Genomic DNA, 16709 nt, shown 5'->3' on the forward strand with positions numbered 1-16709 from the left:
CATGGAAGTATTAGAGAATGACATTAATTATAAGGTATTATTTTCACTTTTGTTACACGCATTTTGTCAATTTTACAAATTTCATCCTCTAATTTTTCTTTTTATTTTTTTATTTTTTTATAATTCATTTTATAAATATAGGTCGAGTATTAACTTTCTGATAAAGTGATAATAAAAGTAATGAGCTAGTACATTGATTTGACTTTTTTTTTTTAATCTTGGATGCAAATATGATTTAATAGTTATAAAAGTGATATTCACTTTTGGTTGCTACAAGTTTTTTCTTCATTTTACTTCCTGTAATTATAAGTTTTTTTTTTAAAGTAAAATTTTGATTTTTTTTTTTCATTTTTAATATGTCATTGATCCAGTAAAATTGGAGTCAGATGAAACAAAATTTTATATTAGAGCCTTAATTATAGAGAGGGATCTTTACCAATATAAATACCACACTAAACCAACCAAAAACATTATGGTTTGGTTTTTTAAATTTTTTGGATAAAACCCAACCTAATCAAATCTATTATTTTTTGGGTTGTGTATTAAGTTTTGGTGTTGAACCCTAATCAATCCATTAATATAACATTTTTTTTCTTTTAATTTATTATTTGTATATGTTTTTTTAAAAAAGCGAAAATACACATTATACACGACTACACAAGTCTCGAGTGAGTATACTGGCCACAACAATTACATAAGCCTTAATGTCTCGCTTTAGAACAAATCAAAATGTGTAATTTTTCTTTTTGTAACTATTAGACTTTTCACAGAGTTGCATATGAATTTTTTAGTGTATCGCATAACTATTTAAAAAAATAAGTTAAAATGCATACACAATGTATATAACTATTTGAAAGTTACATCAAAATACCATTTGAAAATGTTAAGGAAAAATAATTTTTCAAAAATTATGAAATAATTTTTATTTTTGTGTACTTATTTTTCCAATCCAAAGGTTCAGTTTGAATTTGATAAAAAAATATACATAAGTCTAACTCAATTCAAATTATTTTATTTAGGTCTTTGGTGAAATTCAATACAACTTTACCCATGAACACTCTATTGATGGATGAAAAAAATGTAATTATGAGACAAACACATTAAAAGTAACCCCTTAAATTTCTCAATAAAGGATAATTATTGAAAAAATGATAGATACTTTTTTATTATTTCCACCGTTAGTATATGTAGCAGATTTTGTGGTATTGCTGGTACCACTACTTAGTATATTTTTTCGGAAAAAATTTATACAAATAACATGGTAAGAAAATATTAAATTACTAGTTTATTTAACTATAACTCAAATACATAATTTTTTATTTATTTGCATATGACATATTCGTTTATAGTAAAGCAATTATTTGAGATTTTTCCGGATCCATTATTAACTATTTTTATTATATAAGATTAACTATTTTTTAATTTTTATACAACGAAAGTAACGGGGTTTAAATTTAAGATTCCATATATAATTATTCAATTTTTTTACTATTAAACTAATCCCAGTAAATCTAATTTTTATTTGATTATTAAGTTTTTTCCGGCTTTTGACTCTCTCTTTTTTATGTGTAAGTATTTTTTATTTTTTTTTACAAGGGGAAGTGTAAGTATTGAAGTAAGAGAGGAAATAACTCTTTGGTAGAAAATTAAACATTTCACATGCAAATTTATCAAATTATCTCATAAATAAACGTGACTTTATTTAATTTGTGTTCCCACTTAAGATAAACATTTCATATAAGTATATATACAGATATAACTTATTAAAAAAGTATTTTTTTTTTTTATTTACACAGTGGATACTACTCCTCTGAGCAGAAAAATAAAAGGTGACGAGTGATAAGTTATTGTACGAACTGCACTAGCCACATGCTGAAGAAAAACCATGAAATCGAGAAGGGCAGCATGTGAGATACAATGTATCCCAAAAAATCTTCAACTGGAGTACTTTATAGAATTATAGGTTACCATATATTAATTTAACAAACTAAAGGGGGCGATGGGAAAAAATTAAGCATGTGTGATGAAAAAACAATGAGAAAGGATTGGAGTAGTCTTTAATAACATGATATATATAAATTTTTACTCATGAAGATGTATTCATATCTTATGGGAATAATTTTTTCTACCTCCTTTGTTAGGACTAAATATTACTAAAATGTGAGATTATGTCTTTATGATGAATAAAATATACTCATGATTAATTTTTTTATAACCTACTAACAAATGCGGGATAATTTTCTCTCGTCTTAACTAAATAACCCATAAAATAAACAACCCTAAGAGACATAAATTAGTTAAAATAATTTTATAATTAGAAATGAAAGGTCAATCTTATTTTCTTATACCAATCTCTTTTATGTTTTGTTGACTTGTCTTCCTAATACTCTAGCATACGTCACATGATAAAACCTATAAAAATAACATAATAATATAAAATTTTATAGTATTTAATTATATATGAGAACCGATCTATTTAATATAGGAAAATTTAATTTAATTTTTTAAATGTATACAATTTTTTATTTAACCACAATCACACATCACAAATAAAATTAATCTATAATCCAAAACATCAAAGGATATCTATGAAGAGTCCGGATAAAATTAAATAAAAAAAATACCCCACATTATGGTCTATATCAACTTTGCAAAGTGATTACAATATCTCATTTCATTTTTTTTTTCTTTTTCCTCGTTAAAGAAAGAAAATACAGAAGACACGCGAGCTTAGCTTTAACTAAACTTGTCCTTCTAAAAGCTCAAAGGCCGTATTGGGCAATGCCAATCTGGTTTGGGTAGTACCTCGTACGGATAAACTACAAGACACACCCTCTCCTTTATAATATTATCGAATACATCGAAGCCATAAGCTCCTATACACTCTTATAGGTGATAACTGATACGTTGATATCTGTTCTGATGCACCACGTGTCCACTGCACAACTTTAAAATTGAGTTTTAAAATACAAGCTTTTGTCTAGTAATAATGCGCATTTCCATATTCTACTTAAGTGGGGGAGTAGAATATGTTTTCCAAGATCTAGTTGCATCCCCCTTTTCTCAATAATTACATTAAAGAAATGGCCTTATATAATCATCATGCTTTGTTTCTTCTCTTGTCTTGCCATTTTCATCTCATCAACAAGGCCATATAGTGGAAAGTGTAGCTCCTCATGAGACGCCACTTTTTCTCTCTCCCATCCTTGCTTCATTAATATACAACTATATTAAGTATGTTTTGTAGCAATATTTTTAAATATAAGCAATGTAAGTAAGAAAATAAAAATTTAAAATTCTTGTATAATTAATTTTAAAATTAAAATATAATAAAGACGTGTTAATATATAATAATAGGTGTTATTTTATGAAAATAAACTGAAAAATTAAATTACTTCTATAAAGTAGACTCTCAAGACATAGATGGTTGGTGACTTCTTTTTTTTAATAATAAATAAATGCTTCAATTGGATGATAAGTTATAGCATTTTAAGGAAAGGACATTATTCGAGTAACTTACAATAATATGAAAATACATCACTTATCAATGAATGTCCACTCCACGTGCAAAAATCAAATAAAGACTTTCTGCCGACATCAAATTGAGCCAGTTCCATAAGCAATTAATGACTTCTTTTTCTTTTTAAACTAGAAGAAAGTTTAGACAAGGAAAAGGTTCGGTTCTATGCAACGGAATTTACGACGACGAGATTAAAAAAGTTAATGTTATTTATCCAATAACTCATATAATAATATTTTTTATGTTTATTTTTTATCACAATTTTTATTATATTTTATATTTCTTTTTTCTCCCTTAATTATACAAGTTGTCAATTAGTGACGGATTTTAAAACCTTATAAAAAAGACTATAAATTTATTTTTCTTTCTTTATAATTGTTTAAATATCAAACTTTTAATAAATAATAATTTTAAAAAAATTATTATTTTTACACAAAAAAATAAAATTATTTTTTTTATTAAATGATGATAATCTTAATTGTTATTATAATAACAACAAACACACAATTAATTTTACTTACACTAGTTATCACTTTAATTATTTTAATAAAACAACAAACACAATTAATTTTACATAATTTTACATTAATCTTTATTACATTAACAACATACAAAATTAATTTTTTATAATTTTATACTAATTAACTTAAAATATATGTATATAAATGAAAAAAGTTCTAAGAGAGGATACTCAAGCCTTTGTTCACCTTTATAATGTTTTTAATCATTGATTTTTCAATGACTTACACATACACTTTACATGGTGAAATTTTACTTCACTCCTTGTTGATCAATCTGTTTAGGCTACTTTCAAGATTAATTATTGTTCCCCAAACATGCATGAAACTTTTCATGTGAATTTTATCCTTACTCATGCTTTCTTACAAACTTCCTACAATATCAATCATTTCATAATTACTTTAAATCAAACATATTTAATTGAGAAATTTTTAAGTGATAAATTATCAAAAAATAAATATATCTTATTGGTATAGGTAGTACTAATTAATTTTGTTAAGCTATCATCAACTATATAACCTTGTACCTATAAGACTTCAAAATTCCTCTTATTTTGATATAATTCTCGTAGGGTGTTACAGCTCCCCCAAATCCAACCCTGGTTGTCATATTAGTTAATGCACAAACAATGCTTATCTTTTTTACATCTCTACTAACGACTTGGAAGCTTAACTAATTTGACAACAAAATCAAATTTGGATGGACGTAAAATGATACTTTGAATCTTTGATGTGATAAAATCATATGCTAATTTATTTGAGAGAAAAAATTATGTATTAGTAGTATAAATTTTTTTATATAATTATTTAATTACAACTTATTATGTGTGATAAATTTTATATTGTTTAGTACATAGATATTAAGCTGAATTTACTTTCTCTTTTATAAAAAAGTTAAATTATTATTATTATTTAAAACGGGATAACTTTCGTACATGCTCTTTTTTCATATAATTACACGTCTTTTATGACGCAATTTTTGAGTTTTCATTCTAATATGACAAACCAACATAAATTGTAACAAATTAGTTTAAAAGTGGATTTATTATTCTGTAAAAAAAATCCACTTTTTATATTATACTATATATTATCTGAAATTTGTAACAAATAAAGTTTTAAATTTATTTAAAATTTATTATGCATAATGGTTAAAATAATATCAAATAAAATTTATATTTTACAAAAAAATTATTAAATAATATAAGTATTTAAAGTTTAATCATTACCTAATTTAATCCAAAGGACTGACTTAGTGGTGTAAAATCTGATTGTGTTCACATAAATAAAAATAATTATAATTTATTCAGTAAAAAAATTTATGTTCGATTATCAGCATTTGTAAAAAAATTTTAAGTTAACAATAATGAGAAATTACAAGTGAGATTAGTCTCTAACTCAATAAATTTAAAAGCATACATAATCTCTTACTAGCATTAACACTTTTGTAATATTTTTTTAAAATAAATATTTTTTAAAATAATATATATAACGCTAATTTAATGTACTTGTGTATCCATGTGGGATGTGGCGAAGGGGTGTAAAATGCTTTTGTTGGTGACATGGTAAAGAAGATGAATTAAGGCAGAAAATTTACTACTTTAGAAACAAGAACAACGTAAGCACATGGTTTCTCTTGTCCAGAGGGAAAATGTATTGTTGACACAAATTTAATGGGTCATGGAAGCATTATCAATGATGCAACACAAGGCAAGCTTTGTTGGAGAATAACTTAATCATAGTTATTATATTGTCGCACTCGGCATTATGGCATGACGAATTTGCTATAACTTAGTTTAGTTGGAGGGGAGAAAAAGTGAAAAAAAGTGACAATTATAGACTTTTATAAGATGATAATTGTACCTAAACTTGTGTTGCCCTTTATACAAATTGGGAAATTCAGATCTTATATCTGAAATGAACCCAGAAATATAAAGGAACCAACATTCAACACAGGGCCAACACTAATAAAGTAATTCCACTTTCCATCGTGATGCAACAGATAGCCACATATCCCACCAATAAAAGAAGAATGTCACTAACTGGTGGACAGCGTTTTCTTTTTGAGTTTTTTTTTTCTTTCTTTTTTGTCATGCTGATTAAACTATAATAAATTAATAACTTTGTTTTCCTGGCAATTGCAATAAACGTACGGGGGAAAATATAACGCCGTTTAGGTGAATTAAAGTACCTCGTACCTACATCATATATAGGTGTCGTTGAATTTGTATTTATAAATATGCACTATGTATAAAATTTGCATTTCTAATAATTCTTTTGTAGCGGTTTGATAATGCTTAATCAATTTAAATATTTTTTTTGTCATTTAGCCGGGTCTTGTTTTGATAATTTTTTCAATAAACACTTATAGAAAAAGAAAATAAATAAAAAAAATTAAAGTCAAGTAAACTCCTTTTATAAGTTAAATGAAAGAGTTTTTATAATAAAAAAATTAAAGGTAATAATATGTAAAGCATCAAAGCAGGACTAAGGCATTCTAATAAAGTTGACACTCCAAAGCCTACTAATCACCTGCACACCAATTTTCTTCAAAATGAATGAAAAAGAAATTAGAAAGCATGGGAGACTAGGCCAAAATCATGAAAAAAGATTAACAAAAATAAAACAAACTAAAATAATTGCGAGAAAAGTCTTCCCTGATAAATCTGGGCAAACAGTTTTTATAAATTAACTTATGTGCAAGTTAATTTAAATTTACGAATGTATGTATTTAGTTTCATTTTATCCATTTACTTTTTCTTGGATAAATTGTACCCATTAAAAAATTAAAAAATTATCAGAAAAATATTTTAGCGAAAGACATATTTAAATTATACTCATTCACAATAAGAATAAACCATATGTACTCTATTTATAAGTAAAGACAAATAACTTAAAATTATAAGATCAATTTTATAGTTAACAGGAAAAAAATGAAATAGTTCAAATCCTTTTTACTAACATTTATCAATAAATAATAAATAAAAAAGGAAACAAGTATACCCTACCAAAAATATTTCGAGGCCAGATAGTGGTTAGACTGATAAGGTTTCATTTTCCATTAAACCCAATTAAGAATATCATCATTGGAAATATGCACCACATCCACTATATTGGATTAGGGCTCCTTCGTTCAGCCAAGGTTCATCAAGAAACCAATCAACCCGCTTCCGTTTCTATGTCAAAACCATTTTCATGAATGTTGCAGCATTGGCAATAGCTTTCCAATGGTGAACTTGAATTGGTAGTCGTGCAGCTTTACATATGACTATTCTTTAAATATTTATGAACACAATTTTTAAATCATAATTGTATTAGCTAACTCGGCCAATTAGATCAATAATTGACTAGGTTATTGTTTCTAACAATTCAAGAAACGAGCAAAAGAAAAAATGGTTAAGAATTGGTGCCGATATTTTTGAAACACAATTAATTTTTTCTTTTTATTTTTTTAAATATATTTTGAAACGGTTTTTTTAATGAACAAAGACTTATATATGTAATTTATCTATAAATCCATATTATTTAATTATATATTATAAAAATTTATTTTTTAAAATATATAATATGAATTTTATATTTATTTAAAATTTATAATTTTATTTTATATTATCAATTTAATCACAAGTGAACAAATAAACTATAAATCAATATATTCATCAGTTCATTAATTGATGTAATTTTAAAAACATCATTTATGAGATATGACGAAACATGTCAATGACATGCGTGATATCACAAATTGATTTTGGAATGATAGTAGTTTTTTTGAAGTAATCTTTCACATGAGACCCAATACGATGGCTCAACCATGCAACAACAGTCCAATGTAATTTGCGGAGTGTACGTTGGACGCTTCAAAGTGATGCCATGAGTTAATTAACTGGAACCATGGAGTCTAGCCGGTCTAGGCCTAAATAAATAAAACCTCAACTTTACTTTTGCCATTAGATGGAGTCACTTGTGTAAACTTTGGTGCACAAGTTAGTAAATGCTACTCAGAGTTTTTAGAGTGAGGTGATGAATGTTAAACTGGATTGAGTTTTTTTGTTGGAATATTAGTGTGAAGGTGAAATTTTATATTGAGTATGAATGAAAAATTGAAGCATAAGATAAAGTGTGGAAGACCTACAAATTGAATGTTTTAAGATTTTGAGTTAGAGTGTGGTGTCAAATTTATTTATGTGGTTTGTTCGATGGTTTATTGGTGAAAAAATCTTTCTAATATTTATCTCTTCAAATGCACAAAAAGTCGTATTGGTATCAAAGTCGATACTTTAACAAAGTGACTCACTTGAACAAGTAAGATGGTTTGGCGGTGGATCCAAGCATGAGATCCTTTGTACCAAAAATCTTCTTGATGGTGAGTCCATATATGAATCGAAAGTCTTCCTAGTAACATGTAGGTCATGCGGCGTGTCCCGTGGTCATGAAATGATGAAGAACAACGATGTAATTATCTAGAACATGTTGGCAATAACCATGGCTAAAGCTCTAAGGGCCTAACAGTGTAGAGCATATTGACGAGGCAACCATGAGTTAGTTTTAAGGGTCATCATTGGATAGTCGAAGATCAAAAAAGGCTTCCACTTGAGGGGGAACTAGCATGTAGAAGAAACTTATACTTAGGGGGGGGGGGTGCCCCTAATTGTCGACTTATCATCAGCTCTTACGCTACGACTCTTCATATGGTGACACTTTACTCAATTCCTCGTTGATCAAAACCCTTCACTGATCAGAATCCTTCGTAGGTAACCATTTTCAAGACCTCAACAATTTGCTTTAGTTGCTTTTAAGATCAATCACTATCCTCACAAACCAACACAAGACTTTTCAACATGATTTGTCCTCACTCATGTGCTTTATAAGAAACTTCCCAGAATGTCACTTATCCCATAACTACTCCTAGCTAAGAACACTTAACTATGACGTTCTTAAGTAATAGACTATCAAAAAGTAGATGTATCTTGTTGTATTGGTAGTACCCATTAATTTTTTTAAGTCATTCTCAACTGTATAGTCTTTACATGCACAACCTCTGGATCCCTTTCTTTCCGGTGTAATTCTTCAGGGTGTTACAGGGGAAATTATTGGAATATAAGTGTGAAGATGAAGTCTCACATTAGATAAAAATGAGCAAGTTAAGCACCATATAAGCTAGGAAGACTCATAAGCTTAATGCCTTTAAGGTTTAAGGTTAGAGTGTGATATAAGGTTCACTTATGTGGTTTATTTAATGACCTATTGGTGAAAATCTTTCTAGTGTTCATTGCCTTCAAATGCACAACACCTTGTATTTATAAAGGTTGGAGCAAATGTCTACCAGGTATTGATGGGTTAGAGATCCCTTTATTATACAACCATTAGAAGGATGCGATAAAATAATGACGATCTCTAAAGTTTTGATGAGGATATCCTTTGAGGAATAGGTTGGTAAGAGCTTCTCTTATTAGTGACTAAGATATTCCCTGGCCGAGTTTGAGATAGGTTCCTAGTTACTCTTCTCATTTTCAAGATTAGTCTTACCTTTGGCATATGGTGTTTTATGGATCAATAATTTTCTAGAAGTGAGAATAGATATTTATGCGAGTGAAAATTGATATTGGTCCCCAAAATTGTAAGACATTGTTACTTTAGTCCAGAAAATAATAAAATAAAATAAAAAATAAAAGTGAAATTCACCACTCACTTTAATTCAAAATGCAAAAATTGTTTGATTTAAGTGATATTATTTATACATTTTTAGGAACTAAAGTAATATTTAAGGGTGTTAACGGGTTAGTTTGGACTGGTTTTGGTCAAATTCAATACTCAATCCAATCAAACTTGATCAGTTTGATTCGGTTCGGTTTTTATAATTTATTTTAAACCTAACTCAACCCAATCCATTCATGAACGGTCTGGTTTGGTTCAAGCCAACGGGTTACCCATTAAAATTTGATGCTTTTTTTTCTTAAGACTACTATTTTATATCATGATTAATTCAAATATCCAATACAATTAACACAATATTATAAAATATTTGAAAGTAGTAAAATTGTTTCATTTAATACCATCAACATAATATTCTAAAATAGACTAATACAAATTAAAACAAAATATTTTTCAATGAGATTTACTATAATAGTATGAATCACAACTATTTCCTACAAACTAATTTCTTACTATAATCTTTGCTACAACTAGATTTGCTATATCCAAATTTGTTGCAACCAAATTTGTTAAAACAAAAGAATAAAACATGATTCATTAATATTATAAACATGACAAAAAATAAATACGAATAAAAAGGTGAAACAAATAACAATGTACTTGAAAATAATATCTTAAGAAGTTCAAACATTAGTAGTCCCAACACTTGGAGTTTCAATGTTAATAGGATTCAAAGCCAAACCAAACAAGTCTAAAAATTAAAACACAACTCTATTAGCACAAAAATTAATTAATATTTTATACACATGTAAAAAATAAAATAAGAGATTACAAACATGATTCAATTTTTTCCGCTTCATTTATTTTAACTTGCAAGTCATTAACATCTTGCTTATCAGATCTAAGCTAATTTTGGACACAAATGAAAGCTTAACGAGACTTAAGGAACTACAGAATGAATCTAGAATTCTACCCATTATACCAGTAGGTACAGAAATGACCAATATATCTCTAGCCATACAAGAAAGAATATAATATTTAGATGTTTTTAATTTTCATCCATTCATAATGTCAAACTGAGGGTGATCATTTTCTACATCATCCTCCAAATACTTATCTAACTCATTTTTTTACACCTCACCCTATTTTTTCTTTGTTTTCATTCTAAATTAATTTTTTAGTTATATATATATATATATATATAATAAAATTTATATTTTAATTATAATTTCACGGGTCGGATCAACGGATCTATAAATCTAAATCCGTGACCCAATATGTACATGAACGATTTTGATCATTTTGATTTGATTTTAATCCAAATACATAAATGACTTAATCCAAATTGTTTAGATCAATTTTTGTCAATTTGGGTTCGTGAATAACCCTTACCATGAATACCCTTAGTAATATTACCACTTAATACAACATATGTTCTTATAAATATGACATTTTACACTACAACACATTTCTTATAAATAAAACCAAAAAATAATTAAATTTAAAGACTCAAACGACGATATAAAAATTTATTTTAATAATGTGACAATATTTTATATTTTTGCTTTTTTAGAGACTAATGCTAGTTTACCACGTATATACCTTCAAATTCAGTCAAATGAATTTTGATGGAGAGAATTTTTTTTTCCATGAGTAGAATGGGAAGGTAATACTATATATATTTATGGAATTATGGGGATTAACCAATAGATGGGAATGGATAGGAATATATGACCCAGAAGAGGAGAGAAGACAAGTTAAAATTGGAGTGTAAATATTACGAAAAAGCGAAGGCACACAAAAGCGCACCGTCACCGTAAACAAACGGTGGTCCAGGAGGGTGGTTGTATCCAGTGGAGGCTTCAACCTACGAACTTGTCCTTATAATGACACGCTCACCTACGCTTCTTCTCTCTCTCACACCCCACACCTCCTTATACACTCTTCTCCTCTATCTAACAACACCCAACAAAAATAAAAAATAAAAAAAATTAGGGTTTTCAATTTGGGGAAATAAAAATAGGGGGAAACATTCTAGAGAGAGTGTGTAGAAAATATGGTTGTCGATGATATGACGCTGTGCATCATCGTCGGCTATGGAGGTTCCTCTTCTTCTCGTTTCTCCGATGCTTATCCCAAAAGGTAATAAATAATCCTTGAAGATCTCTCCCTCTCTCTATTTTCAGAAAACTGTTTTTTTCTTCTTTCTTTTCTCTCTTATGGATTTGATGGTTTTGGTTCAGTGCTTTTCCCCTGATTTTGGAGGGTTTTTGGAGTTACCTGGAATAGGGTTAAATATAATTCCCCTCTAGCGTTTTCGAAACCTCTTCCTCTCATACAGAGATTGAAGAGATATATCACTGTGTCACTGTCTCTCTGTTATATAATATAGATAGATAGATAGTTAATTAGTTAGTTCTGTTCTTATTTATTTATTAATTTACAAAGAAAATTAGAAGAACTGTTATTATTATTATTATTTTAAATAGGTTGGATTTGTTGATTTTTTCTCTCCTGTTTTCAACTCAATTTGATAAACCTAGGGGTTTGATGGAGGGGAGATATAGTGGGGATTGATATGATGAAGGTGTTTATAAGGTTGTTTTGTTGAAATTGTGTTTTTGGGATGGCAATATTGTACGAACCAGCAATAAAACTCATCGACCAGATGAGCTAGCATGGGCGATTCTTGTCTTACTTCTTTGTCAATGGAGAATCATCACCCTTCCACGCTCTTGTCAATGGACTCAAGTGCATCTTCTCACGAGGAACTGGATTTGGAGATGAATCGCCAAATCATACTCACCCGTCCGCCGGATATTAATCTTCCCCTCTCCGCCGAGCGCAGCCCACCGCCACAGCCGTGGAATTCTGAGCCCTGTGATATTCTAGATGTTGGTCTTGGTACTCAAGGCTATGAGACTGAGAGTTTTCTCAATCTGCCCAAAGCTGGTAGGAAGTGCGCGAAGCGTGTTGATAGCATATGGGGTGCTTGGTTTTTCTTCAGTTTTTACTTTAAGCCTGCTTTGAATGACAAGTCCAAGGCCAAGATTGTCAGGGACAGCAACGGTGTCTCAGGGTTCGATAAGTCTGATCTGAAGCTGGATGTTTTCATGGTTCAGCACGACATGGAAAACATGTACATGTGGGTTTTCAAGGAGAGGCCGGAGAACGCGCTGGGTAAGATGCAGCTGAGGAGTTACATGAATGGGCATTCTCGCCAAGGGGAGCGCCCGTTTCCGTTTAGTGCTGACAAGGGTTTTGCTCGGTCCCACAGGATGCAACGAAAGCATTATAGAGGACTATCAAACCCTCAATGCGTGCATGGCGTTGAGGTTGTTTCCACACCCAATCTGATGACCCTGGATGAGGATGATCGAAAAAGGTGGATAGAACTCACTGGCCGAGACTTGAATTTTACAATTCCAACTGAAGCAAGTGATTTCAGTTCATGGAGAAATCTTCCCAACACGGACTTTGAGCTTGAGAGGCCACCTCCCCCAATCAAGAATGGTCCTAATGCACACCCGAAGAAGCTGCTTAATGGATCTGGACTTAACGGATCTGGTCTTAACGGATCTGGTCTTAATGGATCTGGACTTCACCTATCTAACCACAGTAATGGTGATGGGTTGGACCTCTCTCCTGTCAGCAGCAAAAAGAGGAAGGACTTTTTCCCTCATGGGAATGAAGAAGAATGTTACTTGGCTGTTAATCCTCCATCCGATCGTATTCCAGATATAGAAATGCACCCAACTGAGCCACACTGGTTGAATGACTTCAGCGGGGTGATAAAAAGTGTTTATGGACCTGTTACAGCTGCAAAAACTATTTATGAGGATGAACAAGGTTACTTGATTATTATCAGTCTGCCCTTTGTAGATCTTCCAAGTGTGAAAGTTTCATGGAGGAACACTCTGACTCACGGTATCATAAAGGTTTCTTGTATGAGCACATCTCGAAAGCCTCTCATCAAGAGACATGATAGGACATTCAAGCTTACAGATCCATCGTCAGAGCACTGCCCTCCTGGAGAGTTCGTCCGAGAAATCCCTCTTTCAACCCGAATTCCTGAAGACGCCAACATAGAAGCATACTACGATGGGCCAGGATCTGTGCTTGAGATCCTGGTGCCAAAACATCGCGTGGGACCTGAAGAGCATGAAGTCCGTGTTTGCCTCCGCCCTCATCTGGGAGGGAATGATCTTAAGTTAACTTGAGATAATAGGCACTTAAAAAAATTGTTAGGCATTCCAGTATGGTTCGTATGTCATTGTTTTTCTAACCTTGTACCATACACTGTTATTTGCAATAGAATTGTGTGTCTTATGTTTGTCTCTAGCAATTTTAGCTCACTGACTGCCCTGGTTCTTTTTGTTCCGGTGCATCTGTATGCTTCTGATTGTAAGCAGTATTGAACAGCTAATTCTCATGATTTATAAGAATTTACCAAATCATACCTTTGAAATAATTTGTTATTCGATTTCGACCTTTACATGGATTCTGATTTATTATTATCCTCTCGTTCTCAGCTATCTTTATTTTGGATACAATGTTATACAAGAGTAGAAGGTAGTTTTACCTCCGAATGAGTATTTGTTACAATATAACGAGACTCGATGATAGAGTCAACTTTCATTAGCAGTAAAACGATGAATGTGAAGAACAAATTAAACTACTCCTATTCAGCTGCATCACTTTATGTGTACCATATTAACGTCTTTGATTATGTTATACAAGATTAATGGGTGGGATTCTTACGGAAAGTCATAAACCATTGTCCGATAATCTCCACTCCTTTTATAACAGAAATTTCAATTCAATGTACCCTACCTTTTAGACTATGTTGGAATATTGGTTAAAAGAACAAAGTCAACACCCACTATCAGATTAATAATCCTGAAGAGCCTGTTACCTGTGGAAAAATAGATTTTTTTTTTCTTCTAAAAATTCCAAAATAATATGTTGACTAAATAACAGAAGATATTTTAGCCAAGCCATTATATGATTCAGGAGTCATTCCTATAAAGATGTAATGGACCAGGCCCATTTCAAGTGAGAGAGACTCAAAAGGGTAAGGAGTTTGGGGGTGATATTTTGAGTAACTGAAGTAGTAGGGGCAAGCAATTGTTGACTAAATAATAGATTGGTCTCTATGTGTGGTGAGTGTTTAGACTGCAAGGATGAGATGAGATAGAGTGGGAGTTGGGAAGTGTTTTGGTTCATGTTTGTTGGCCAAGATGGCATCTAATTGAAATGATGAATTTTCCCCCTCTCCTTTTTGGTCAGTGGATGTCCTTTTCTATGAACTTTTCTTTTATTTATTTTTTCCCTTTATTTTGTCATTGAATACTTTTCGCATTTACGCGTTAGGAAGGGAAGGCTATTATCATCCTCTGATGAACAGATAGATAATCAGTGGTTCAGTTAACCTTTATTTTTTTGGAAAGGGGGTGGCGGTGGTGGTAAATTTCATATTAAATATTCCTTTTACTATTACTTTATATAGTTAACTACTTTGTGACGAATTTATAACTAGTTCTTTTTTCACTATTACTTTATATAGTTAATTAATAAATCTCTATTATACAACTACGTGTACGTAAAGTTTGAGAACAAATATTTTAAGGAAATTAATTTATGTTAATAATTTTATTGGTTCGAAATAACATAACTTTAAGTTAAAATAGACATGTATAAGAACTTAAGTTTGACCCTCGTGGTGGTTACTGTGTACAAAAAAACATAATCATTTTATGAAACTTATATATCTCAATTATTTCAAACTATTATCATTTTATTTTGGTTTAAATAACTTTAGGTCATATACTTAATTTTTATTTTGAGTTTTCGACTTAATATATGAAGAGGTTTATTTTAAATCTCTGTTGCCAGTTAAGTAATGATATAACATCATTTTAATAACTTTTGTTATCACTTAACTAATGATATGAATTCAAAATAAAACTTTTAATATATCATGAATTTAGAAAAATAATTTTTTTATCATGAACTCAAAACAAAAATTAATATATATTAAAAATCTCAAACATATTTAAGTCCTTTTATTTGTATCTAAACATTTGATATTCTTAACCATAATTTTTTTAATATTTATCTTTAAATATAATTTTAATATGTGACAATTTCAAACCACTGTAAACTAATTCTAAGGATTCAATCACGAAAATTTTACAAGATCAAAAACTCAATTATATATATATATATTTAATTTAAGAGATCTAATTAAAAGTTTCTAAAAAGTTCAGGTACTAAACTTTCTTTCTATTTTTTTATAATATTTTCATTTACCTTTCTATTTTTTTTTTAATATTTTCATTTACCTTTCTATTTTTGTTTGTTTCTTGGCGTCCCTTTCCTCTCACTCTCTCTCTCTATCACACACACACGAAGGAACACCAAGGGACCAGCAAACCATTCAGCTACCCACTTACCCCGCTTGGTAGGGCTTTCTGAATGAAGAAGAATTAAGGTCGAAAGAAATAATGCACTAAATGTCAAATCTTATTTAACTATTTATAAATCAAATCTACCAAAGTGGGCGGCCGGAAGCCAAACAAACTACTACAATGTAAAATCTTATCACTATTTTAATTATATTATATAATTTATAGTCAAATATTTGGATTTCATTTCATCTCAGCCACCAAAAAAAAAAAAATACATTTCATGAATGTTTAAGAGAGTTAAGACAACGATCTATTTAATAAGATAACTAGTGTTAAATTTTTATGTGTAAAATTTCTTTGGACTAACAATAATCATTCACCACAAATGAAACATAATTAGTCTTTGATTCAATAAGTTTAATCAAAAAAAGAAAGTTTAAAAGTAAATGAAAAAAAACTATTTCCAAAATATTGGTAATAAACTAATAATACTAAAACTGAAAACAAAATAAATAAATAAATAAATTAAAAGAATTTGCGTCTAAGATTTGACAAATAGAAAAAAGAGAAGTGTAATTAATTTTTGAAAGGACATAAATATCCTTGAACTAA

At 29.7% G+C, this 16709-nt stretch overlaps 1 protein-coding gene across 2 annotated transcripts; it reads left to right on the top strand.

The window, feature by feature from the left end:
• The first annotated feature begins 11395 nt into the window (after nucleotides 1-11395).
• On the top strand, nucleotides 11396-14028 carry LOC100787547 (uncharacterized). 2 transcript variants are annotated; one of them, XM_003537118.4, is made up of 2 exons: nucleotides 11396-11829; nucleotides 12231-14028. In XM_003537118.4, the coding sequence occupies exon 2, from the start codon at nucleotides 12366-12368 to the stop codon at nucleotides 13905-13907; it is 1542 nt and encodes a 513-aa protein (XP_003537166.1). In that variant the 5' UTR covers nucleotides 11396-11829; nucleotides 12231-12365; the 3' UTR covers nucleotides 13908-14028. The 2 variants fall into 2 exon arrangements, with proteins under 2 accessions (XP_003537166.1, XP_003537167.1); XM_003537119.5 differs by having other exon boundaries at nucleotides 11522-11829; nucleotides 12336-14028.
• The last annotated feature ends 2681 nt before the right edge of the window (nucleotides 14029-16709 follow it).

This window comes from Glycine max, chromosome 10 (genome assembly GCF_000004515.6).
Source record: "Glycine max cultivar Williams 82 chromosome 10, Glycine_max_v4.0, whole genome shotgun sequence".
Taxonomy (NCBI): Eukaryota; Viridiplantae; Streptophyta; class Magnoliopsida; order Fabales; family Fabaceae; genus Glycine; species Glycine max.